The sequence below is a fragment of the Mytilus californianus genome, unplaced genomic scaffold (assembly GCF_021869535.1).
Source record: "Mytilus californianus isolate M0D057914Y unplaced genomic scaffold, xbMytCali1.0.p SCAF_2, whole genome shotgun sequence".
NCBI lineage: Eukaryota > Metazoa > Mollusca > Bivalvia > Mytilida > Mytilidae > Mytilus > Mytilus californianus.
In genome coordinates, this window is record NW_026262668.1 from 42129307 (window position 1) to 42156579 (window position 27273).

Consider the following 27273-nt stretch of genomic DNA (forward strand, 5'->3'; position numbering starts at 1 on the left):
ATAATTATGTATTCTAATGTTTATCTTTACTCCGCTGGGATCTCCCAAGGTCGTTTATTCTCTTCATTCTATATTGCTCTGCACTTGCTGGGATCTCCCCAGGTGAACATTTCATACAGTATAAGTAATAATTATGTATTTTTATGTATTATTTTTACCACGCTTGGATCTCCCCGGAGACTCTTAGGCCTGCTTGGACCTCCCAAGGTCATTTATTCTCTTTAATCTATATTGCTCTACACCTGCCGGGATCTCCCCAGGTGAACTTTTCATACAGTATAGGTAGTAATTATGTATTTTAATGTATCAGATAGATTATTTACTGTCAACATCTCTACAGGACATTTATGTATTTTAATATATTTTTTTTACTCCTCTGGGATCTCCCCGGAGTCTCGTAGGCCTGCTAAGATCTCCCCAGGTCGTTTATTCTCTTTATTCTATAGCTTTACACCTGCTGGGATCTCCCCAGGTGAACATTTCATACAGTATAAGTTAGGAATCTCCCCAGAAACATTTATGTATTTTAATGTATTATTTTTACTCTACTGGGATCTCCCCGGAGTATCGTAGGCCTGCTGGGACTTCCCAGATCGTTTTTTCTTTTTTATTTCCAGTAGAAATACAGATACAGATACAGGTACAAATACAGATATTAATAACAATATTGCTGATTCTCTTTATTGTTATCAGATGCAGAATTCAGAATACTAGCATCGGATTTCAAAGGAAAGCAGTACCTCAATACCTGCCATCACAATAATGATGTGTTAGAACGACAGGCACGCAACTCATGGGACTTATCGTTAAGCCTAAGAATGCGACAAACTTATAATCAACTTTATGTACAACAGTCTTTTTATCATTTCTGAATATAAGTGGCATACAGAGTTCCATGAACTGTCTTCCTACTATTACAGAGAACCATTTGATTTACTTTACAACACACTGTAAGAACCGAAAAGAGAAATTGCAGCATTAAAATAATAAATTGTATGTAGCTGGGATTTGATATTATTTGCTTGTCATAACTACCCTACAACAGGGATGTTGATACCAGTGTAGTACCTTTACTTTTGTGTAAAACTAGGAACACCAAAGACTGATCCTTTTAGAACAGGAGTGAATATAACAATTAATGAGAACAGTTTTGAACCAGTTGTGACAATAAACAAGTACTAAAAGTACCTTTTAGAATGGGAGCCGTATACTTTCTCCTCTATTCTTTGAAGTGACTTTGATGCAAGGCTTTTATTAATTATTTTGGACAACTTTAAATACGCCTTGGTTATAGCGTTAGCAGTTTTGTGGTCATTCTTGAGAGATGGTCCTCAGTATTTTGTATAAGATACATCAGGACTGATAAGAAGGTTATTTGTAAAGATCATGAAAATGTATCTTTGAGTTTTTGTTATAGTTTTCATATAACCAATTTATATTTTTATAAGGCATTATTTCTTGGGGGCTTTAACTGATTCATTATTATAAATTCATTCAATTTGGCCTTTATAATTCAAGGGGAATTATACTCCCCCAATTCAATAATACATCAGATAGGTTAATTCCTGCCGGGATCTCCCCAGGAACAATTATGTTTTTTAATATTTAAGGTAATTCCTGCCGGGATCTCCCCAGGAACAATTAGATATTTTTATTTATTAAGTTAATTCCTGCCGGGATCTTCCCCAGGAACAATTAGGTACTTTAAGGTATTAATTCAATTCCTGCCGGGATCTCCCCAGGTTGGAAATTTTCTTTAGTCAAGTAGCTCACACCTGCCGGGATCTCCCCAGGTGACATTTCATACAGTTTTAAGTTTAATGCAAGGATCTCCCCAGCATTGTTATGTATTTATGTTAAACTTTTTGTACAAGTATTCACATAATTTTACCAGTAGGCATTTTCAATTTACACGTATTTTTATTAGGTTTAAAAAATTTAAAGGTTAAATTTTTCAATGAATGAGTAGCCCCAAGAAAGCCAATTATGAAACATTTTTAGTTATAGAAATGTATATTGTTATGTAATGGTATCTAATTTGGATAATGATGTTTATATTTAGTATGTTATATAATAAAAGTTTTCTTAAAAATGTGTTATTGTAAAGAGTCATTTGAAAGGTGAAACATAGTAATTTTGAATAGCTATAAAAATGTCCAAAACTAAGTATTCATACTATTTTTCTTCTATATTTATAAGAATCAGACATCAGTTTGAATTAAAACTCATATTCAGTAAAATATGTGTGAAGTTACAAGATGTTGTTAACAAGTTTCCAGAGGGGAGATAATCTAATATCTATTCTTCATATTTATTGGATACACTGTCTCATCTCATGGAAACATATTTAAGCTTAAAGTTTATTTCTTAGAGTACTTTAGAAGTTAGATTAAGTACAGCTTTGTAGCATGCATAGAACAAGAATGTGTCCATAGTAAACGGATGCCCAACTCACAATATCATTTTCTATGTTCAGTGGACCGTGAAATTGGGATCAAAACTCTAATTTGGCATTAAAATTAGAAAGATCATATCATAGGGAACATGTGTACTAAGTTTTAAGTTGATTGGACTTCAACTTCATCAAAAACTACCTTGACCAAAAATTTTAACCTGAAAAACTTTAACCTGAAGCGGGACAGGCGGACGGACGAACGGACAGACGAACGAACGGACGAACCGACGCACAGACCGAAAAACATAATCGGGCATAAAAATGGGGCATAAAAACAACAAATAGAAGAGATAATTCAAAACTTAAATTGGACATTTTTTTTAGCAATTCAAAAATTACTACCTCTCACCTTTCAAATGACTCTTTTACCTCACCTCTTAAATAAACCATTACATCAAACATATATTTCAAAATTTTAGGAAAAACTAATCATTACAGCCATGAAGAGAAAACAAAATTTGAATAGGATACTTTATTTTATCACATTGCACTTTGATGACTGGTTTTCTACAGCAGTTGGTTAAGATTTCTGATAAGTTGATCTATAGATTGATTTGAATTGATTACCGGTAAACAACTTGCAAAAGTTTGGCCACCCCTTATGGAGCTATATATGGTAAATACATAAACTTTTTACATGTCCACATCTGTATAGATGTAGTATCATAATTATTTCACAAAAATAAAATCATTTCTTTGAAAGTACCAACCATTTCTACATATTAGTTCATATTTAATTATAAGTTTTTTTAGGAATTTAATGTGATTTCAGGTCTTTTATTTTTGTGTCTGTTTAATTCATTTCTAACTGGTTTAGACTTTAGGCAATTAAATGTGCTGAGTTCTTAAAACATTAATATATATAAGGCTATACAAGAAAAAACTTTCAAGGCAGGTCTAACTTACGAAGGAATCCAAGCAGTAGGCTTTTTCTCTCCTTCATTAAGACGGCCATAGTTGGCTCCTGTGTGGCTGTCTTTAGATGAAGATGCAGTCAGCTGAGGTTTACCTACTATCAAGAAGTTCTCTATCCCCATCTTAATAGCACACACTGAAACAAATAAAGAAGCAGTATTTAAAGTTAGAAGCTAACCAGACATTCACAACTTTACATTACATCAGTTAAAGCATATAGAAGGGTATTAACATCCTTTCTGACCATTTTCATAGAAAATTGACCAGCACTTTTAATGTGTATTTAATGAAAATATTAAAAAATTTAATTTACTGATGTCTGTAAATTTAGTTCAATTGAGACTGTAGCTAAATATTCAGATTTAATCCAGACTAAGGAAAAACTAGACCAATATCAGGTATGGACCTGTGTTGCTGCATGCAATTGATGCAAGGCAGATGTAAAAATGCTTACATGTTACAACTAAACATTATCAAGCTGCAGACCAAATATAAATCATTCCCTTCTATAGATGAAGCCAAAAAGATTTTGAACAAAACTTTTCTACCCAAGGTCTTTTGGACTGATGGACAGAGTTGAGTGGTTACTAAACCTGCTTTGGTGTTGGCAATGCAGATAAATATGGCATGTGCAGGGAATTTTCATGTTTTTTGTACTTGTGTTGTTGGTACATAATATTTTGACTTAAATATGATTGGATATAGTCTCATGAACATACATTTACTTCATATTCTTTTTTCAATGTAAGTTCTGACATACAGTAAGATATCTGCAAATATTGCAGGAAATATTGATATACATCACTAAAATGTTTATGATGTCTTTACACTAAATCCATTGGATGTTGGATGTGTACGGATTGATAATTTAGTCTTAGATGCATGATTTGTTCTATTAGTTGTTAGTGGCTTTGAACTAGCTGTCAGTAACTGCGAGTACTCTCAGATCTGTACTTAGTGTCCTTTTGTTGTTTGGGTGTACAAGTACCCGACCACGTCCACTTGTGTTTGTAGTATTTGTATTTTTATCCATCTGATTAGTTAAGCCTCTTTCAACTGATTTTTATTAGTTCGTTCTTATGTTGTACTGTTACACCACTGTCCCAGGTTAGGGGGAGGGTTGGGATCCCGCTAACATGTTTAAACCCGCCACATTCTGTATGTATGTGCCTGTCCCAAGTCAGGAGCCTGTAATTCAGTAGTTGTTGTTTGTTTATGTGTTACATATTTGTTTTTGGTTCATTTTTTGTACATAAATTAGGCCGTTATTTTTCTCGTTTGAATTGTTTTACATTGTCATTTCGGGGCCTTTTATAGCTGACTGTGCGGTATGGGCTTTGCTCATTGTTGAAGGCCGTACGGTGACCTATAGTTGTTAATTTCTGTGTCATTTGGTCTCTTGTGGAGATTTGTCTCACTGGCAATCATACCACATCTTCTTTTTTATATATATGAATTTTCTCAAATCACTTTAAAAAAATTTCAAGAAGTCATTGAAATCATTATGAAATAATTTACCCTGAAGGCTCAGATATTCTAAATCTACATAGGTGGTTAACTTTTGTTATCATCACAAACTCACATGGTTCTAAAGTTGGGAAAGGCGATGGGCTTGGTGTTGGTGTCCCTTGTTGAGATGCTCCTGGGGATGGTGTTGGTTTCCCATGATATGGCACTCCTGGAGAAACTGTAATAACAGAACCACCACTATGTGTATCTGTACCAGTTTTAATTGTCACACTACTAGTACCAGTTATAGATGTTGTGTGATGGTGCATTCCTGGAATGTAGTAGTAACATCCAAGGAGATTAAATCTAAGTGCCAAGCCATTTGGGCCTCCATTTATTGGATGGATTTTGATAAATCTTGCTGTGATTGGTTGTCGCAGAATGTGCCTCATGATGGTATTTCTGTCATGATTTCCTTGGAATTCCATAGGGGTTCCTTGCGGATTATATGATGTGAATGTAAAGCCATCCATACTGTAAGTGATCTTATATTTGGTTACCCACTTGTCCTCTTTGGCACTACCCTGTGTCATAATACCAGATATCAGCTTGGGTTGTTTCATATCAACAAGAATCCATGGTTTGGTGTCATTTGGGCTGAAACCAAAACAGACAATAAAATCAGAAACATTATATTTGTCTTCCTTTAAATAATTTCACTCTGACAATGAACTTTTGAAATTATTGATCAATAATTTTGGTGTGAAATTAAAATTCAATACATTTACATGAATTATTTGCAATTTTTGTTAATTATAATCCAAAATGAAATGGGATTAGCATAACATTAATCAGAACTTACATTCCAAATTCTGATTGCATCATTTGTATTGCATTATTTTCTTTAAATTACATTATTTTTTGTCAATTGAATAACAATTGTAATAATACATGCACATGCTTATTTCTAAATTAATAGTTCTATTTTTTAAATATCATCTATAACACTAAATATAATTATAATTTAACTTTGTATACATTTTGTAGTTATTATGAACACATTATAGTTCAACATTATGCTCAGTCTTAATAATTATATTTTATATTTACTAACATTGAATAAAACACTTTATAGATTTATTTTCATACATCAGATCATTTTCATTTTCTGCTAATAACTAGTTCAGTACAACCAACAAAAGTGCCACTTTGAAAAATAAAAGTGATCTAAATCACTCATACAAAGATTAGAAGAGTATTTTAAATAATTTCAAATCATATTTAGGTATGGTGTGGACAAAATAAACTTGATATAGTACTATTGCAGAAAGTTACATTTATTGCAGCTCTTTAGAAAGATATGCATTTTTTCAGTAGATAAATGAGCTAAATGTGAATGAATGATAGTGGGTCCCTTTATATTTGCACAACAATTTCTTTTAAATTGCAATTTCATATTTAAATCAAATAATGTTCCCTGTTTTAATTTCATGTTTCCATCTGTAGAAACAGAAGAAACTACAAAATAAAGATTTTTCTACTAATTAAAGTTCATCAAATATCCTTGTATGACATGGGACCAATAAATAGAGATACTTGAAACTAAGACATTTGTCTACCAAAATTAACCTGAAAAGGTTGTTTTGGGGGCATTTTGTCTGTTACATAGGTTTACTCTTTTCTCATCTTGCTCACAGTTATGACTTAGAAGATAAACAGTTGTAAGGTGGTATATAGGATTGAGATATCGAAAACCCTGATGTTATAATTTTTTCATACAAATTTCCATAAAGAACAAAATTGTTACCTAGCAAACATTCAAGCGCAGTTATCATATCAAAGCGGGTCCAATTGACATTTTTCTTTTGTTTGTTAAAAAAAATGACCTGAGTTTGAACATATATATTCACATTCTGACTTTTTAAATGCCCAATTAAGTAGGCATGTGAATTTTTTAATGAGATTATGAGGGAAAGTGGTATATAGGGTAAACAAACATAACTTTGAACGGATTCCAGAGCACCAATTTAAGCATGCAATTTATCAAGTAATTCCAATGAATTTTCGACACTCCAAAAGTAATTAATTTCACTATTTTTTGTAGACCTTATTTGAAAATAAATGAGGAATGTGTCCATGGGACACAGATGATGGCCCCGCTTGCATATAAGGTTATAAAGGGACATAACTAGAGAGCTGTAAAAGTGACACCACCCAAATTCCAACTCAATCTGTGTTTTATGGTAAAGAGCATTGTGCATAAGTTTCATTACATTTGGTTGAGGCAAACTAAAGTTAGAGGATGGAAATGAAAAATTTAGTAATTTTTCCATTTATAAAGGAGCATAACTCTAGAAGGGTATAAGTGAAGCCACTCTAATTTTGGGACGGAGGTACAGACGGACAAGGCAGGGTTTGAAATTGATGCAGGACTGATAGCCCGAGGCTAGAAGAATTGCACTTAAGTTCAAGGTTACTTATTAGTTTAATAATGTACCTCAAGCTGCTCTATTAAGTGCAGTTTAACGAGCCTATGATTATGATGACAATTTTGACAAATTAAACTTCAAAGTCAAAGCTCCAGCAGTCAATGTTTTTAATATATATGTTGAAACTCATTTTAGAAAACAATTTGAATTTGATAGGAAAATATATAAAAAAAAAATAAGTACGGTAATTGATGCAGTCCCTTCACCAAAAATCAACAACATACTTATGTTTAAAAAAATGAATCAAATAGTTTCTGCATTTCAACATGCATAAATGTGTGGTTGCATGGGTGTTTTATAATACAAGTTTAATATATACTTGTACATTGTAAAGCGGTAGTAAAAAGTTTGTTAATGATGTCATTTTCCAAAAATTGAGTCAGTTGGAATGTTGGTGAATTTGTGATTTTCTTTTGCAGAACCTCAATATAGAATTTACGTCAGACAATAATGATATTACTGTCAGCTTTATCAGCCAAGACAAAAACAAATTCCTTGCACAGTTTTTGATATGAGAAATAGAGCTATTATGATTGTTGTTAGGAGTAAAATGTTCTTTAAAATATTTAATATGACTGTAAACTGTTTTATTACTGACTTGAAAAAAGAATCTAAGGATTTTCTTGTCAGCTTTTTCTCGTTTTATTAATTTATTTTATACAGTCATGACAGTAAGTATGAAGTGAGTTGTGGATGATGTCACGACACTCATTCCAATTAATAATTGACAGGGGATGATATTTAGGTCCTTTCCTAAGGAATGATTTCAACTCTGGGTCCTAGACTATGCTAATGTCTCCGGTTATAACATGGGAACTGGGGCCATATATCTATTCGGAAATACTGCATTTTTATGACAAAGGTGAATTGACACTGATAATAACATCTTCACACTCCTTGCTACATGTATAATTAAAAACATATTTCCGGGAAGATTGTTTGCAAACATAACAAATAACTCAGTATTATCAAAATATCCAGGAAATTTGTTCTTTTACAGTGTGATCATTTAGAATGCCTGCAATATTTATAAAATCAAAACCTTCATTGACATATTTGATTTAAAAAAAAAATGTTTTCTATGATCTTCAGGGCAGTCAATTTTGGAAAACTGTTTAGAATAATTATAATTTTGAAGATTTCATACTTAGGACTGCAATATGGAATTTTGTTGAAATCCTCCAAAATTTGATGTAAATTATTGACAGGTAAACAACAGAGCTTGGTTAACAGATGATGTCTGCCATTATTTTTAGAAATAATAATTAGGTCTAAAAGAATTGTACTTTTAGTACGAAATTTTCTCTTATTGCGATTTATTTTTTATCCATGAGCACGGTTTTTACTTACAGTTTTAGAAAATATATCCACAATGTTAACAGAATCAGTTCTTGATATATTACCAATTCCCATGATATTATCATTAAGACTGGGAAGATATAAAACTGTATGTAATTTTTTAATCCAATTTAATTCAATTATTTTCCATGATCGTACAAGTTTTTTACTACCTCTAAAGGTTGAACTGTTAAATATTTAACATGGTGATTGTGCTTCTTAAGGTGTTGATAAATGATACTTTTAAATTAATGGAGTCTTCTAAAACAGTAAAGGGGTTCTTGCATGCATTTAGATAAATAGAATCCGGTTTCTTCTATAAACTGAATACTGCAGCCAGGTTTGTTTCAGATAAGTAAATAGATAATACTGTTCGTTTTTCAATTTATATCAGTTTCAAAATTCAAGAATAGTTTATGACCATATAAAGTGGACCTTACCGTATTGTTGGTGGAATGACAGAGACATGTTCGACATGATTTTTATTATTGAAGGATAATTGTTAGCAATTGTAGTATTTCTAGATAAGCAATTTTGAAGATTCAGACGTGTAGATGTGAGCCAAATTTGTTCCTGTGAAAAAAAGTTCCAGTGGAACTAATATCACAGGAAATATGTTCTGGGAGAACTTTTTTCACAGATAATTTCTATATAATTTGTTCCATCTCTATAAAATAAGTTCCACACTTTACCTGGTGAAATAAGTTCTGGAATTGTGGAATTTGTTCCTTACCTAGTGAAATAAGTTCCGGGTTTGTGAGATTTGTTCCTTACCTGGTGAAATAAGTTCTGGGTTTGTGAGATTTGTTCCCCACCTGGTGAAATAAGTTACTTGTCTGTGAAATATGTTCCACTGGTTAAACAAGTTATCTTATTTACTGAGCATTTGTCATCAGTGAGTTTCAATTTATCATTCAAGTACATTATAAAAACATGTATTATATTGATAATGTAATAAAATAAAAGTGTCAACATCAAATTTGGATCCTGTGGAGTATGTAGTATGTTTAATAAAATACTACACAAAAATACCAAAATGACACTTATGAGCCAGAAAAGAGTAGAATAAGAAAAATCATTCCGAAAAAAGTTTAATTAAAGATGAACATGTGTACTAATTTGAAAAGGCCAAAGTGACTGATCAATTATTTTAAAAGACATAAAGAAACAAAAGACACACTCTTTTGAAACTGTGCCATGACGTAAGTACATGTATGACAGTTAACAGGAAACAAGGAGGAATACCATATAAAACATAAATACAAATTATGATACATTACCAATGCTTTTATTTCTTATCGTCATCATGTTACAGTCATGCCTTCAATTGCAAATGTACCCCATGCAAGCACAGTACAGCATCCAGCTTGCATTATAATTTAAGTGTTACAAGAAAATATTTAACTGTGCAATATGTTGCAAAGGTACTTATTTTCTGTGGAATAGGTTTGAGCGGAACTTATATTCATTGATTTCTATGAAATATGTTCGTTAAAAACTAATATCACAGGAACTTATTTCACTTTTTTAAAACTTTTAATATTGGAACAAAATTCATGGAGCTGTGATTTTTGTTCTGGAACTTATTTCACATTAGGTCAAAAAATTAGTTCTGGAACAAATTTTATAGTGCTGGAACTTATTTTCTGTGATATAAATTCCGGTTGAACATATTTCCTATGAAAGTTGTTCTGGCGGAACAAATGTCACGCCGGAACAAATTTTTTGTTACATAGATACCCTTTAAACAAGATTGGTATTAACCCTTTCACTAATTACTGCCCAGACGATGGAATACCAGTGACGATGGCCACTGAAGAAATATCTTAAAATCTGACCACTTAATTTCCAAACCTTCATTTTTTGAGATATCATCATAATTTTTTTTCTTTGAGAGAGATAACTCAAGAACACAATATGTCCTCATTTTTACCTTTAAAATTGGGTGACATCACAAAACATAGGTAATATAAAATGCAATTAACAGGTAAAATAAATTTATTTAAGAAACTAACTATTAAAAACATGCAATATATGATTAAAATTCACAATCAAGTATAAAAATGGTTTGTTAAATATCATTTCATAATTTGAGGTAATTTTTAAGTATAATTTGCTATATTTCTAATTACAGGTGAGTACAGGTAAATGTAAACGAGACAGCAAAATAGAGACTTTGAAAATACTTTTGTATATGAATAAATTTATGTAAAATGAATAAAATTCTACAACCTTCTCGAGTATTTATTGTTTTTTGTAGATCATGACTAGAATAGGTAAAAATTTGATTGGAAAATGTAAATACTTGACTAGAGTATGTAAATACAATTAACAAAAATAAAAAAACAACACAAGTCATCTCCAATACTGCACTTTGGTGTGATAGTCTTTGAAATAAGATGAACCCTTTTTAACACAAAGGTAAACATTGCATTCAGAACATTTGAACACTGTTTTCACAAGCTTATAAGGATTATCTTTTCGAGCAACTTATCTGTAAGCATTGGAGTATATATGATGTTTTATTGTACACACGACACATGTATGATTTGTACTGTCATTTTCTTCCGAATTCGGAAAGTGTATCCCAACATTTACCAGACGTTCTGGTATTTCGTTTTCTACATTTGCTGTTCTTTAAAGCTTCCTTTCAGCTCTATGCTCACCAACAAAAGCATTAAATTAGTTCATCAATGAATTGTTGAAAGTCACAGGGTCTTTTATGCAGTGGTTTATGATCGACAACATGTCCTTCTAAGATGTATGCATTGTATGCAGCCCATAAAACAGCTTTCAAGGCTAAATGCATGTACCATTTGTACTGCTTGGCACTTTTGGGTATGGTCATTTCTGTCCACACCACCCATTTGATTACTGTAGTCCTGTACAACAGTGGGACAATTTACATTTTCAACAACACCTTGTTTATTACGGCGTCCAATTTGAACAGTTACTGGTTAGTGAACTGTAGATAGAAAGTGAACAAGACGCTTATCTTTCCAAACAAAAGTTAAAATGTTGTCAGACATTTGCCATATAAACTGGCCTCTTTGTAACTGTTTATCCTTAATTGTAGCCAAAGTTTTGGGATATCTTTTATGGTTACTCCTTATTGTGCCGACCATACCTATACCACAAGCCTTCAAGTTGAAAGCCAGCACAACACTTGTGTTAAAGTTGTCTGTGTATACAGTATGATCCTTATATTCCACACCTTTTGTTAAATTTAGTACAACAGCAGCCGTTAGACCAAGATTTTCACCCTCAAACTCACTGTTACGTGCAATGTAAATTTCAAAACGAAAACAATATGCAGTCAGAGAATCACAAAGTAAGAACATTTTGATGCCCCATTTGTTCGGTTTGTCTTTTATGTATTGTTTGATGCCTTATCTATAATATTAAACGAGAAGACCTCATTTTGTGTGTCACTTCTCTTCTTTCCACAATAAATTAATCATCATGCATTTGTGTCCTATAGGTACCATGCATAGTCGCATTTGTCATCCTCGCTTATGATTATTCTGTTTGGGTTATTTTCTGAGAAAAACGATAAAAAAGGCGTCCAGATATTGTTTCCGTCATCGGTTGGGCTTTCAAGTAATAGACTAGACTTCTGTTTAGTTTTTTTCGAGGGTTGTAATGGGGTACCTTCATGACGAATAACGGTAAAAGTTCTTGCCAAATGATGTTAATGGTAATTTTTGGTGTATGACGATAAAATGTACACTTTCTTTTAGACGATAAAAACATCAACTGATTTTGACGAATCACGTTATTTTTTTTCTCCCAAAATGACGGTAACGATAATTATTTGAGACCTCTGACGAATCACGATAAGGATATTTTGACGAATCACGGTAAAATTTAACCAATTTGACGCTAACGGTAGCCGAAATGACTGTTTGACGCCTGACGTTAAACTGTTAAAGGGCATTACTACCTTCTTTCATAGGTGCTTGGGGAACAGGACATTTTTTTTCGCCTTATCTGTATACTATGAACATACATATACTATAAAAAGGTGTACATTGTATTTGCTATTTACTATCAATTCCAAGTTTACCATCAACGGCAGTCATATATTACATGCTTAACTTTTACTTTCTATTTGGCTACTTATATTTTTATTTGATCCAACTTATTGTGTACTATACATATATATGGATATCTTTTATTTTTTTCTCTCTTTTTTGGCTGTTTGTTTGTTATCTATATCAACCACACTTGCATTAAAATGCATTAGATATTTAATTTTTTTTTATTATAGATTCTTTATCTACATATTCTTTACGAACTTAAATAGTAGAGGGGGGGCCACTCCAGTCATGCTTGTGATTCCCTATATAATCAACCAGATTTTTCCCACGAAAAGGGGGGGGACCTGGCCCTGCCCGTCCCCCCGTTGATCCGCCTATGCCCGCGATTTCGCGGGTGTGTTCTAGTCTTCCCTTAAAAGGAACCATACACTCATGAATAGATACATTTTGAGCAGGATAATATTCCTCTTCAAACTTTTCTCGTAAATAATCAAGATAAGGTCTAATTTTATACAACCGGTCTGATTTATTGGCCAAGTCATCATCATAAAAATGTAAATATCTACTTATTTGGACAAATCTACGATACTCAAATGTTTTAGAAAATCCAGGAGTTGCAAAAATCCACTTGTCTGGCTTTTGACAGAAGTATCTTTCAAGTCTGGGACAATTTACACACATAAGAGTTGCCAATTTATTTCCAAAATATGCCTTCATTTTAAGTAATGTAATGGGCGTCCATTTTCCTTTTAAATGATCAGGGTCATTTTCATAGTTTAAGATAAATATGCCTAAAGTAATGAACATAGAGAAGTTCTCGCTTTGACACACACTCCATTATCTTGTATATTATAAGAGCATACAACTTATATGCATGTAATATCAAGAGAATCTTATTGTTTGGATTTTAACTATAACATTATAAATCTTACTGAGGAATCCATGATCCAAATGCATTCTGAAGACGTCCATATTGTGCATTAGTCATCTTTTCTCGAGATGATGAACTGGTTAACTGTGAATCTTTAACATGCAGACTGTTCTCAATTCCCATTGGTTCGTAACATAATGGGCGGGCTGTAGGTATGATCTGCATGCCTGTGCCTGATGAGGCCAAGGTACCAGATATGGTTGGTCCAGTATGTGGGGTCACCTCAATTGATGTTGTTTTTTCTACAAAATTACAATGAATAAATGTTCTCAAATTTTGCAATATTTAAACTGCTTACAGATTAAGATAAGAATGATAAAAAAATTAAAAGCTGAAAAAGATCTCATTCTTTGACCTGTGGATTTTGATTGCTGCCTTCTAATGACACATAAATTAAAAACTTTTCTCTGCAAATATCCTTTACAAAAAGATATATGAACTGACAATTGAAATTAGATCTAAATTAATTTCAATTTAACTCACTTGGTGGTGTTCTACAGGACAATACTTCAAATCTAAGTGAAATTCCACCGTAGAATTCTTTAGGCAATATTCTAACAAAATGTGTTCTGATTTCATTATCACCATTAGCACCATCAAGCATGACATCAACTGGTGTATTCTTGTCACTGTTTCCACTGAAAACAACGTCTGATCCAAGGTGAGCATCTTGAATTGTGGACCATGTCTGACCATTCAGACTTGTAGCAACACTGAACTTAGTTACCCACATATCATTGTTAGGGTTGCCCTGGATACGAATTCCAGCTACATACATTGTTTCTCCCAAGTCAATCTGAATGTATTCAGATGTGATATCATTGTACCTAAAAAAAAAACAACTTGCTGTTAACCTTATAAAATCATGCAAGTTGGCTTTTTTCTTTTAGTCTTTGGTGAATAGTTGTCTAATTGGCAATCATACAATATCTCCTTACTTTCATATGACCTGTCGTAAAAAAAACTTCTACGTCATTTGGTCTCTGGTGGAGAGTTGTCTCATTGGCAATCAAACCACATCTTCTTATTTTTATATTAGCCAGAATTTCAACTTTATTTAGATTTTTTCTGTATTTTGTCATTTAAAGGCACACATTTTTTGTTGTTTTCACTATAGTAATGGTTGAAATATGAATCAAGAAATTCCCAGAGCAAAAAAACATTTTTTTAAATATAGTGCATAAGGAAGTCAGCTTAAAAAATATAAACCCCAAATGACACATGGCAGTTACACAGCTGATATAAAAATACCATTTGCAGTTATATAGATAAGCTGCACAAGGGTCCGGAAACGGTCATATTTGCCAGTCATGTCCTAAGATGAAAGTATTTGTCCTAAACGAGTAATTGGGATTTAGGACAAATTTTATTTTTTACAGAAGTAATTTCGGTCATTTCATTGACTCAATGTTTGAAATCGGATTTCTTAGTCGCCATTTTGCACTTGTGATCACTTGTTTTTGTTTATAATCCCTTTCCTGTAATAAAACTGCCACTACAGTAGTTTGATAATCCTGAGGGCCCTCCTAATATCTATATCAATGCCACCGGGAAACATTGGCTAATGATCGCTAATCACTTTTTACCTGTGGTTTTAATTGTCCTTAATTCACACCTGACAGTGATCACAAGCTCAGAATAATATCTTTAAAACATTAAAGTTCCCTGACAAGTGTATTCATTATTTATTTACTTTTCATCAAAGACAGTCATCAATTCTGATTTATAAATTATTGTCTGGAAAAATTTCCGGATCCTTGGATAAGCATTAGCTGCAATTATCAGATTGGAACCTATTTTTCAACAAATAAAGGTAGGTCTGAGGGCCTAGTCTGTCGAGTAATAGAAGTGTAAAAAGGTAAAAATATTTTCCCTTAACGAAAGCATCAAAAATGTTTGAAATAGCTCATGAACAAAATAATAAAGTGAGCCAAGAGTATCCATTGCCTGTACTAGCTATATAGTATATACTCATTTTTTTGTAATTAACATTTCATTTTGGGACACACATTTCAGTTTTTAAAATACAGATAAAAACAATAAGATAATTTAAAATACAATCAAACTTGATTTGGAGAAGAAACTTGCCTAGCTTCCCAAGCCTTCTGACCATTAAGTCTGGCTTTGTATGCATCAGCGTCAGATCCCTTGGAAGAGCTAGCTTTGAACATCTCGTAACTGTAGATGGACCCATCTTGTATGCCAAGCTCAGTCTTGCAATCTTAGGTAAAAATATGTAAATATGTTTAACAACAAAGTAAATTTATTGTTGTCTTATTTTGGAAATCATGATATAATACAAAAAAAATAAAAATCTGTATGTTGAAGAGATTTTATCATGTTTATAGATAACTTATTTCTTGTTTTATGTTAACAATTTATGAGACTATAATCTTTTGATGAATCAGACAACATTTTAGATTTTTAAATTGTAGTTATGGTCGTGAAATAGGGTAATTTATAACACATTGTTTCCTTTTAGGTCTATTCCATTAAAATGAATGTGGGAGGGCAGGAAGGGAAGTTTAATTATTGAATGTGGGTCATGGGTCTTTCTTCAGTATGCGTCTATTACCATTATGCAAAATTATCTAAAAAATGGTTCTTGGTTGTAGGGATATTTTGAAAGTTCCTTCCTACCCTCCCACATACATTTTAATGGAATAGCCCTTAGGGTTGTTTAGCATTCGTTGCAATGAAATGAAAATTAACCTAACTACAGTTAACTCTCTCTGTCTTGAACTCAAATTTCTGATGAGTTGAAATTTTTCCCATGGTCCCAAACTTTGTTCCATATAAATTAATATATGTATTTCTACTACTGATGAGTCAAAATTGGATAAGTTGAAATTTTGGGTTGTCTGGAATTAAATTTACAGTCCCAAGGTTATCAAAAACATTTAAATTGCATTCTGTATGTCAAAAAATGACCTCAGGGATTTAAATTGATTGACCAGACAACCTGACAATACACCTGTAATAAATTAGAGAGACATATACATGTATATAATACAATATAATGTCTCTGTCAGTGATGGTAATCATACATTAATGAGCTTGGTTGTGTAGAAGGTGATTCTCTAGTGGAAAAAGATTAAAATAAAGGAAATTTACTTTAATCATAATAATAAAATACTATTTCATACAGATACATCAATCTCAGACCATAATGTCAACCCCTGACCCAATTTTTCGAGCCGTCATTTTTCCGCAAATCTCAAACAAAATCTAAATTTGTGCAGTTATGAATTCGCGATAGCCCGGTGTCCTACATAAGTATTTTACAATAAATCATTTGGAAAGTAAACAATTTTACATGTGTCGTAAATCAAATGATATAATCAATCAGATAACTTTTTTGTCGGTTCATTAATGTGAAAGTAGTTTAAAGTTATTAGTCATGTTTGCTTTTAAAAACACATACACAATAAACCAAGAAGAATGACATATTTAAGACTCAAATTAAGAATGAATGAAATATTTTCAGGATTACTGCTAATTAATTTATAAATCTTTTGATCTGATTAGTCTGTGTAGCAGATACCATGAGGTAATCATAGTAAAACTGATTGACAGCTGTTTACATATTTGAAACAATTGTTTATATAACAATATCCCTAAAAACTGCTTGCTTGAGATGTCTTCCATGTTAATTAGGCTAACATGAGTTAAGTTGTGATTTCTAACATTGCCTTTCATTTAGAAATACATTTAAAGTTTTGATTTTCGGTATAGATCTGGAGTGTGTAAAACTGGTGTTCTGCAGTAGTCTTGTACATATTCGTTTCATATACATTCATGTATGGTCTTCATCTTATGAATCGGCTTTCCGTGAAATATTTACGGCAGTTTTATTTTTGCATTTCAACTCTTACCGCGAAAATAGCGAAAATAAAACTGACGCGAAAATTTCCCTGTTTACAGTATCATATATGGAAGGTATAATAACATTAATTAACTTACGATCAACAGGTATTTGAGTAACTGTGCCTGTTATTTTTGCTGTTGTGGCTATGAATGGTTCAGAACCTGTTTGTTTTGTAGGTCCACTAAAATCCTTGGTTGTTACTTTGGTTGGCTGTTCCATGCTAGTTGTTGGTCCAGCTGTGGCTAAAATTTTTGTTTTTATCATTTATCTAAAAACAGTTCCATATATTTCCTGCTCATAATCAACTGACAAAATATTATAATAACCTGTTGTCATCATATCAAATATCAACTTATAACTGCCTAAATACCCTCTCCATCAGTATACTGTTCAAAGCCCAGTCATTCACCTAATAAAAACATCATAAGAAACAAATTTCCCACTGGATGTGTACTCATATACTATACTTCGTTCTTAAATATTATTTAAATATAAACCAGGTATACCAAAAAATGTTCATGAAATTTCTTATGTTTTACACAAACTAAATGTGTACCGGTAACTACAATGTTAAATTGCATTTTTGCTGAGTTATCCAAAAGATAAACATACCCTCTTTTATTTTCAATACTATTAAACCATGGTGATAACTTACAGTATTTGCAGTTACAGTAGAAGCGAACAGAGTAATCAGAACATTTTCCTGTTGATTGGTTCATCTGGTCCCAGTTGTTACAAAAAACTCCAGTTTTATTACAAGTCACAACCTCACCAGTGTGGTCATGGGTAATATTTGTGCCTGCTTTGTAACATCTTGCTGCAATGATATTTCCAGCATCACAGAAGGCATATTTTTTACGTAGTTTTGGAATGGTTTCATAATCTCCATTATTGCTGCTGTCAGGTGTGTCCACATTCATTTCCTGAGTCCAGCCATGATCACAAACAATAGTTCCAGCAGATGGGGTTGCTGTCAGTGTTGGTAATCGTTGTAAGTCTGAGGTTGGTTTAGGTGTTGGTTTATCAAATGGTGGAATTGTAGGTTTTGGTGTGGGCTTTTTACCTTTGAAAAAAATCATAAATACACAATATGAATCATGACTATTTAAGCAGTTTACCTGACCCTTTTTTTAATCCAAAGAATTCTAAAATTGAAAAAATAAAAAAAAAAAGATTTTATAAATCAATCGAGAAAATGTATGTACTTTGACACTGAATAAAATTCTTTAGAATTTTCAGTTCATGTCACTTACAAGTGTGGCCTGTATTTAGCATCAGCTGTTTACATGTTGGTGCCAGTAATATTGAAATAGATGCCAGAAAAATCGCATTTACAATGCATCAATACTTTATTTGCCTCTGGAATTAATGCATCCCTTTTAACATGTTTAACAACAATTGTCATTTTGTATTCCTTTAGAAGATTTTTAATGGTGAAAAAAGCTACTGTTTTGACAGGAAGTGCTCTAAGGGAGCTTCACATTCATTTTATTGAAATATTTTTGGAATGCTCAAAAAAAAATTCAGTTTCAAGGTAAGATAAGAGAATAAATAACACGGCAGACAATATCTTTATTAACCTACTTAAAACAAATTTCTGTTGTGAATTCTTGTTACAGTAAAAAAAAGTACTCCAAGTTGTCTCATTACAATTACATGTACAAGTAATGTGTAGAGTAACAATTATTTTGCAATAACATATTATAAACCAAGATGGAAGAATTACAATCACTTTGCAGCAAAGGTAAGTCACTTGTAGTATTTTGAAAGCAATTTTATTGAATGGAAAAAAACAACTTGAGTGAACACAGTCAAAAGTTTTAAAATAAAATCTGACAAATTTACCATGATTTTGATTATCTTTTTTTAATTCCTCTTGCAATGCATATAAATAAAGGCAACTGTAAAAGTGGCTTATGCAATGCATATTTATTTATTCAGTCCTAACAAAAATCTCAAATGAAGATGTGAATCATATGCATGCACTCAAATATAACATACTGACAATTTTTCTTTTATCAATACTGTAAATTCAGAAATTATTGCATTTATTATTGCGATTTTTGAAAAATTAACAAAAATGAGAGTTTAACTATTGGGGATTTTGGAAAAACTACATACAGATATATCGGGTTGTTGTCTCTTTGACACATTCCCCATTTCCATTCTCAATTTTATATGTATTTGATATCAGAATGCGAGTTTTTATTATTGCGATACGCATTAATAAAAACCTCGCAATAATTTCTGAATTTACAGTATCTATATTATTCTTACATACAGTTAATTAAATACAGTACTGGTAGTTCTGATGTTTTGAAAATACTAATTTTATACTTACATAGACAATAGAATCTAGACTTGTAGTCCTGACATGTTTGGGTCTGGTCATTTACACATGTAAGTCCGTTAATATTACAATCCACATTTTGTCCAGTATTTTTGTATTCAAGTCCAGAACTTGCCACAGCACATTGAGCAGCAATTACCTCATCACAAGTTTTTGGATATCCAGGAATATCTTTGGGTAACTCAACATCTCCAATGGATCCTGAAGGATGGTTAACATTTATCCAGTCTGTCCAGCCTTCAATACAAATGTCTGTTCGAGGTGATGGAGTTGGTGAGCCATTAGGTCCTGTTCCAGGTGATGGAGTTGGTGAGCTATTAGGTCCTGTTCCAGGTGATGGAGTTGGTGAGCTATCAGGTCCTGTTTCGGGTGATGGAGTTGGTGAGCCTTTAGGTCCTGTTCCAGGTGATGGAGTTGGTGAACTATTTTTTCCTGTTCCAGGTGATGGAGTTGGTGAGCTATAAGGTCCTGTTCCAGGTGATGGAGTTGGTGAGCCATTAGGTCCTGTTCCAGGTGATGGAGTTGCTGAGCTATGAGGTCCTGTTCCAGGTGATGGAGTTGGTGAGCCATTAGGTCCTGTTCCAGGTGATGGAGTTGGTGAGCCATTAGGTCCTGTTCCAGGTGATGGAGTTGCTGAGCTATGAGGTCCTGTTCCAGGTGATGGAGTTGGTGAGCCATTAGGTCCTGTTCCAGGTGATGGAGTTGGTGAGCCATTAGGTCCTGTTCCAGGTGATGGAGTTGCTGAGCTATGAGGTCCTGTTCCAGGTGATGGAGTTGGTGAGCCATTAGGTCCTGTTCCAGGTGATGGAGTTGGTGAGCCATTAGGTCCTGTTCCAGGTGATAGAGTTGCTGAGCCATTAGGTCCTGTCCCAGGTGATGGAGTTGGTGAGCTATTAGGTCCTGTTCCAGGTGATGGGGTTGGTGAGCCATTAGGTCCTGTTCCTGGTGATGGAGTTGCTGAGCTATTAGGTCCTGTTCCATGTGATGGAGTTGGTGAGCCATTAGGTCCTGTTCCAGGTGATGGGGTTGGTGAGCCATTATGTCCTGTTCCTGGTGATGGAGTTGCTGAGCTATTAGGTCCTGTTCCATGTGATGGAGTTGGTGAGCCATTAGGTCCTGTTCCAGGCGATGCAGTTGGTGAGCTATTAGGCCCTGTTCCAGGTGATGGAGTTGGTGAGCCATTAGGTCCTGTTCCAGGTGATGGAGTTGGTGAGCCATTAGGTCCTGTTCCAGGTGATGCAGTTGGTGAGCTATTAGGCCCTGTTCCAGGTGATGGAGTTGGTGAGCCATTAGGTCCTGTTCCAGGTGAAGCAGTTGGTGAGCTATTAGGACCTATGCCTGGGCTTGCAGTTGGTGAGCCATTAGGATTTAGTGTTGGTTGTGCTGTTGGTGAGAACTGATTTTCCGATCCAGGTGATGGAGTTGGTGAGCCATTTGGACCTGCAGATGGACTGTGTGTTGATGGACAAGCATCCACACAATAAACACGGACCTCATAATCCTTACAGTGTCCATTGTTCTGGTTAATATCCTCACATACAAGTCCTCTGTTGACATCACATGACACACCCTTCTGATTAACAATATCATAGCTCTGCTTTGTGACAATTTCACGGCATTCAATCTTTGCTGGAAATTCACAGAAAGAATATTTCATTCTGAGATTGCTTATTGTTTCATATTCTCCTTTTGATTTAGTGATCTTGGTGTGACTATTCATCCATGGAGACCACATACAAGATGGTGTTGGGACATATGGGATTCCTTGACCAGGCGTTGTTGTGTAGCCTCCTGTGACAGTTTTAAAGCCTGCAAAAATCATATACATTAGTAAAATAAAAACAACCTAGAGGCTTTAAGTGGTATTTATGTGTAATGTCAACAAAAGGCTCCCAAGATCCTGAATTACTCACCTGAAAAAAAAATGATAAAATAGGCAAAAACTCAACAGTTAATAAATAAATGGTCTGTTAAGGGCAATAACTATTATAAGGTGTCAGCCAATGATTTCTGTCATATTGGCATTCTTATAGATTTGAATTTTACCGATCTTTTATATTTTTCAAGAAAAGAAGCAAATACTTGAAAATTAAAAAAAAAAAATCCTTCGAAAGGCAATAACTTCTATAAGGAGTAATCTGAAAGTTACCATTATTTAGCATTTTTGTATATCTTGAATAGCTTATCATTTATGCTATTCACAGTTTCTACCCAGGGCTTCTAACAAATATTTGAACTAGCTGGAACTTTTTGTTCTTGTCCCAATTTCTATCTATTATAATTTTTAAGATAATAAACAAAAACTTGAAAATTAGTCAAAATTTTGCCATTAAGGGCAATAACTCCCCTAAGGTGTCATCAAATGGTTTCTAACATTTGAAATTAATGTAATCTTATATTGCTGATCATTTTTGCTGTTCATAGTTTATACCTATCAAATACTTTTCAACATAATAGTCAAAATCTAGAAAATTTGTGAAAAATTGTTATTTAAGGGCAGTTACTCCTATAATGAGTGATCAGATGGTTTCAGTCATATGGATTTTTTGTAGATCTTATTTAGCTAATTGTTTTGGCTGTTAAAAATTTCTACTTACTTTCATAATTTCCAATAAAAGAGGCAAAATCTTGTAAATTAGTAAAAAAAAAATAAATCATTAAAGTGCAATAATTCCTATAATGAGTCATCTGATAATTTTGATTAAGCAAGAAATAGGTAGATATTGACATTCTGGGCATTTTTGCTGTATGTCAGATTTTCTTTATCTATAATAGTTTCCGAGATATAAGACAATTGATGTCAAAGAGTCAACTAACCGAACACCTAGGGTAACCCAATTAAACACAATGTAAATTATTTTGAATTTGTGCCTAAGGCTTATATTCCATTAAAATGTATGTAGGAGGGTAGGAAGGGACTTTCAAAATATCCCTACAACCAAGAACCAGTTGTTAGATAATTTTGCATAATGGTAATAGACTCATACTGAAAAAAAGACCCATGACCCACATTCAATAATTAAACTTCACTTCCTACCCCACCCCACATGCATTTTAATGGAATAGCCCTTAGTTAATACTGTTTTAGATGACATTAGTGTAATGTGTGTTCATAGTGTTACTGGTATTCATAATGTAGAAACAGATCTTATCCACAAAGTAAAGCACAACCTACTGTCAGAATATAAAGTTAAAGTTGGCTTATTATATATAAAATCAACTTTTTCAAATACTGACTTTTGTTTTAGGTCATGTGACCCAAAGTAGAGCTAATGAGATCAGCTAGTTTAAAAAAAAAACATGCTAAAACTCATAATCAATTTTAATGAAAATTGTGTTCAATGCTCTCACACTTACCTGCTTACAGCAGTTACATAATAGTGTGGAAAAAAGATTCTGATAAGTCCTATGAAGGGCCAAATTAGCCTTCATAGCAGAAAAAATAAATTTTAAATCCATCAAAATATGTCAATTGCCATCAATTTAAAAAAAATAGACAATTTTCCGAAAACAGGATAAATAGTAAATTGTGAAGCTGCCTTTGTTAATATTCAGGTTATAATTAATGAAAATAATACTAAGTATATAGTTGTGTTTTTGACAATTTGTGTACTTCATAAGACATGTATGCTTTCCTTTCTGATTACAATTAATTTAAGTTCTTCTGCAGACTGAAATCCACCTTGCAGTATATTGTATAAAATATAAGAAATAAAACTACTCAGGAAATCTCATCTAGTAGAGCATCCATATTCCACTGTTCAGGATGCATAAACAGTGCACCCATGTTCAATCAAATACACATTTAATACCTTCATATGAGATCTAATCAATAAAAATCAATCAGACTTAAATCTAAATTTAGTAAATATGTTACCTCCACAATCACAGTAAACACTGACTTCATAATCAGAGCAATTTCTGCCAGCCTGTTTGGAATTTGAACATACCAGACCATCAATAAGGTCGCAAGTCACCTGGTTATCTTTAGAAGATGTGTAAGGAAGTTTGTCAGCAACAGTCTGACATTTAATGGAATTTGGTTTGGCACAGAAGCTGTAGTGGTGGCGTAATTCTCCCATCAATTCAAAATCTCCAGAGTCTATAATCTCAAAAGGATTCTTAACAGTAGGAGAATCAACATTCATCCATTCAGACCAACCATCTTTGCAATTGAAATACACCGTAGTTTGGGTTGGCTGCAGTGTAGGTATACCACTATTGACTCCAGGGCTAGGAGTGGGTGCTCCACCAGTGTGTAATCCTGGGCTTGCAGTTGGCTGTTTAGTTTCTTCTGGGTTTGGTTTTGGGGTTGTAGATTTTTCATCTCCATTCTGACGGTATTTTGTTGGTGTTGGTGATTCCCCTGGCAAGTAAGTAGGACCTGGTGTTGGCGATCCTGTCAAACCTGAATTTGGTTGTGGGGTTGGTGTGCCACCAGTTTCATCTGTTGGTCGTGGTGTTGGTTGATGACCTGTTCCACCTGTTGGACTTGGTGTAGGTTGTCCTGCTGACCAACTTGGTGGACTAGGGGTAGGTGATCCTGTCTTACCAATATGTGGATGTGGTGTTGGCTTACCACCTGTTTGATATCCAGGAGTGAGACCTATCAAAAAAATACTTTCTTAAAACCTTTGCATTGTTATCTTCAATTACTTTCCTAGCTATTAATTTTTTTCTACATATCAACTATATAGATTTAAACATGTTCAATCCACATATTTTTATGGGTTTCCCAATGCTCAGACATGTGTAAAATGTTTTGTGGACTGATGTTTGTCTCTTCATCTTTTTTTCTTTTGGCCATGGTGTTGTCTGTCTTCTTATATATTAACTTCTGCAAAACACATTGTTCTATGTGAGTGGTGTTACAACAAATATGATTATTATACTTCATGTCAAAATGCCAGATTTTGATTGGTTAATACGAGGGAGACAATTTACTCTATCCCATGGCAAATACTCTATTACCCTTCACGGAGACGCTTGCTCAAGTGTGCGCTTTAATAAATACGGATGATTGTTATGTATAAGACGACATAGTTTATTACTCTGAATTTGAAATTTAATAGCCAGTAATAACAGAACATTCAGTATAATAAATTAAATTAAAGAACCTTAGTGAGCGCGCTCACATACCCCACGTCCCCACATTGTCATTGGAGAAATAAAATAAGTGTAAGAAAAAAAATTGAATCATAATTTCCTGTCAATATGCACATCTACATAGTATGACCTTATTATCTACAAAGTTTCATGAAATTCTGTGGTGTGGTTTCAGAGGAGTTGCGATGACAAACTGTTGCAGTAGTACATTGAAGCAAATAAGTTCAAAGGGGCGTAACTCCTAGAAAAAAAATTGAATCGTAATTTCCTGTTGATATGCACATCTACATCTTATGTCCTTATTATCTAAAAAGGTTTCATGAAATTCTGTGGTGTGGTTTCAGAGGAGTTGCGATGACAAACTGTTGCAGTAGTACATTAAAGCAAATAAGTTCAAAGGGGCGTTACTCCTAGAAAAAAAAATGAATCGTAATTTCCTGTCGATATGCACATCTACATAGTATGTCCTTATTATCTAAAAAGGTTTCATGAAATTCTGTGGTGTGCTTTCAGAGGAGTTGCGATGACAAACTGTTGCAGAAGTACATTAAAGCAAATAAGTTCAAAGGGGCGTAACTCCTAGAAAAAAAATTGAATCGTAATTTCCTGTCGATATGCACATCTACATAGTATGTCCTTATTCTCTACAAAGTTTCATGAAATTCTGTGGTGTGGTTTGAGAGGAGTTGCGATGACAAACTGTTGCAGTAGTACATTGAAGCAAATAAGTTCAAAGGGGCGTAACTCCTAGAAAAAAAATTGAATCGTAATTTCCTGTCGATATGCACAACTACATAGTATGTCCTTATTATCTAAAAAGGTTTCGTGAAATTCTGTTGTGTGGTTTGAGAGGAGTTGCGATGACAAGAAACCGGACTGACGGACTGACGGATGGACGGGACGGACGGACGGACGGACAGACGGACGGACGTGTCAAAAACATTATACCCTTCGCAACCCGTTGCGTGGGGTATAATAACACATGTCTTAGAGGGTGATAGAGCAGATTGTTACCCCTCGAAAAGACATTGTCAACCTTGGCTTCGCCTCAGTTGACAATGTTTTCTCGGGGTAACAATCTGCTCTATCACCCTCTCAGCTATGTGTTATTTATATAATATTTCATTGCTTCACTATATTTCATTGCATGCAATGATGCATATGATCTTTGACTTTTTCATCTATCAACTTTTATTTATTTCATTCTTATATATTACTCATATCTTAATATGCTTATATCATCACAAATCTAAATATTTCTTCTGTAAGTTATTTTTAACAGACTTGTATCATAAAAATTTGTAAGGGTTCCTCGGAACCCAGTGTCTCGCCTACTTTTGCTGTTAGTCGCAGGCTCAACAAAAATGGTGAAAAAAAATATTAAAAATTTTCCTCTAGATACTATCTTTTGATTGTAAGAAGCTTCTATCCAAGTTTGGTAAAAATCCAGGATGGTTTATGAATCTAATAAATGTTTTAAAAACTTAACTGCAGACTGTATGTAATGTTAACTGGAAGAAAAACTAAGTCCATTTATAAGTAATATACGGAAAAACAGGAAATAAATTTTTACAAAAATTTCTTTCTAGCTACTAGCTTTTGATCATAAACAAGCTACTGTCCAAGTTTGGTACAAATCCAGGATAGTTTAAGAAGTTATTAGAATTTTAAAAACTTTAACCACAGAGTGAATGTAATGTTAACTGGCAGAAAAACTAAGTCCATTTATAAGTAAAATACCGATAAACAGGATTTTTTTTTTTACATAATTTACTTCTGGATACTATCTTATGATCATAAATAAGCCTCTATCCAAGTTTGGTAGAAATCCAGGATAGTTAAAGAAAGATATTAAAATTTTAAAAACTTTAACCACAGAGTGAATGTAATGTTAACTGGCAGAAAAACTAAGTCCATTTATAAGTAAATAGTTATCAAAGGTACCAGGATAATAATTTAGTACGCCAGACGCGCGTTTCGTCTACATAAGACTCATCAGTGATGCTCATATCAAAATAGTTATAAAGCCAAACAAGTACAAAGTTGAAGATCAAAATATGGATGAACAGGATTTTTTGTTTTACAAAATTTACTTCTGGATACTATCTTATGATCATAAACAAGCTTCTGTCCAAGTTTGGTAGAAATCCAGGATAGTTTAAGAAAGTTATTAAAATTTTAAAAACTTTAACCACAGAGTGAATATTTGTGGACACCACCGCCGACGACAACAGAATGTAGGATCACTATGTCTCGCTTTTGCGACAAAAGTCGCAAGCTCGACAAAAATCATTATAAAGGAGATAAAATGATACAAATTGATCAGATGCAC

At 33.4% G+C, this 27273-nt stretch overlaps 1 protein-coding gene across 1 annotated transcript in view; it reads right to left on the reverse strand.

Annotated features, from left to right (window-relative positions):
- The window catches only part of LOC127728961 (mucin-5AC-like), a 243755-nt gene that overhangs the window by 150508 nt on the left and 65974 nt on the right, over positions 1-27273 (reverse strand). Inside the window, exons 21-29 of the mRNA XM_052236541.1 lie at positions 23713-24441; positions 19827-21644; positions 18141-18548; positions 17581-17727; positions 15706-15838; positions 14101-14444; positions 13619-13859; positions 4953-5476; positions 3362-3506 (exon numbers count right to left, since the gene is read on the reverse strand). Coding sequence (XP_052092501.1) covers positions 3362-3506; positions 4953-5476; positions 13619-13859; positions 14101-14444; positions 15706-15838; positions 17581-17727; positions 18141-18548; positions 19827-21644; positions 23713-24441 — 4489 coding nt within the window. The remainder of the gene's footprint in view (positions 1-3361; positions 3507-4952; positions 5477-13618; positions 13860-14100; positions 14445-15705; positions 15839-17580; positions 17728-18140; positions 18549-19826; positions 21645-23712; positions 24442-27273) is intronic.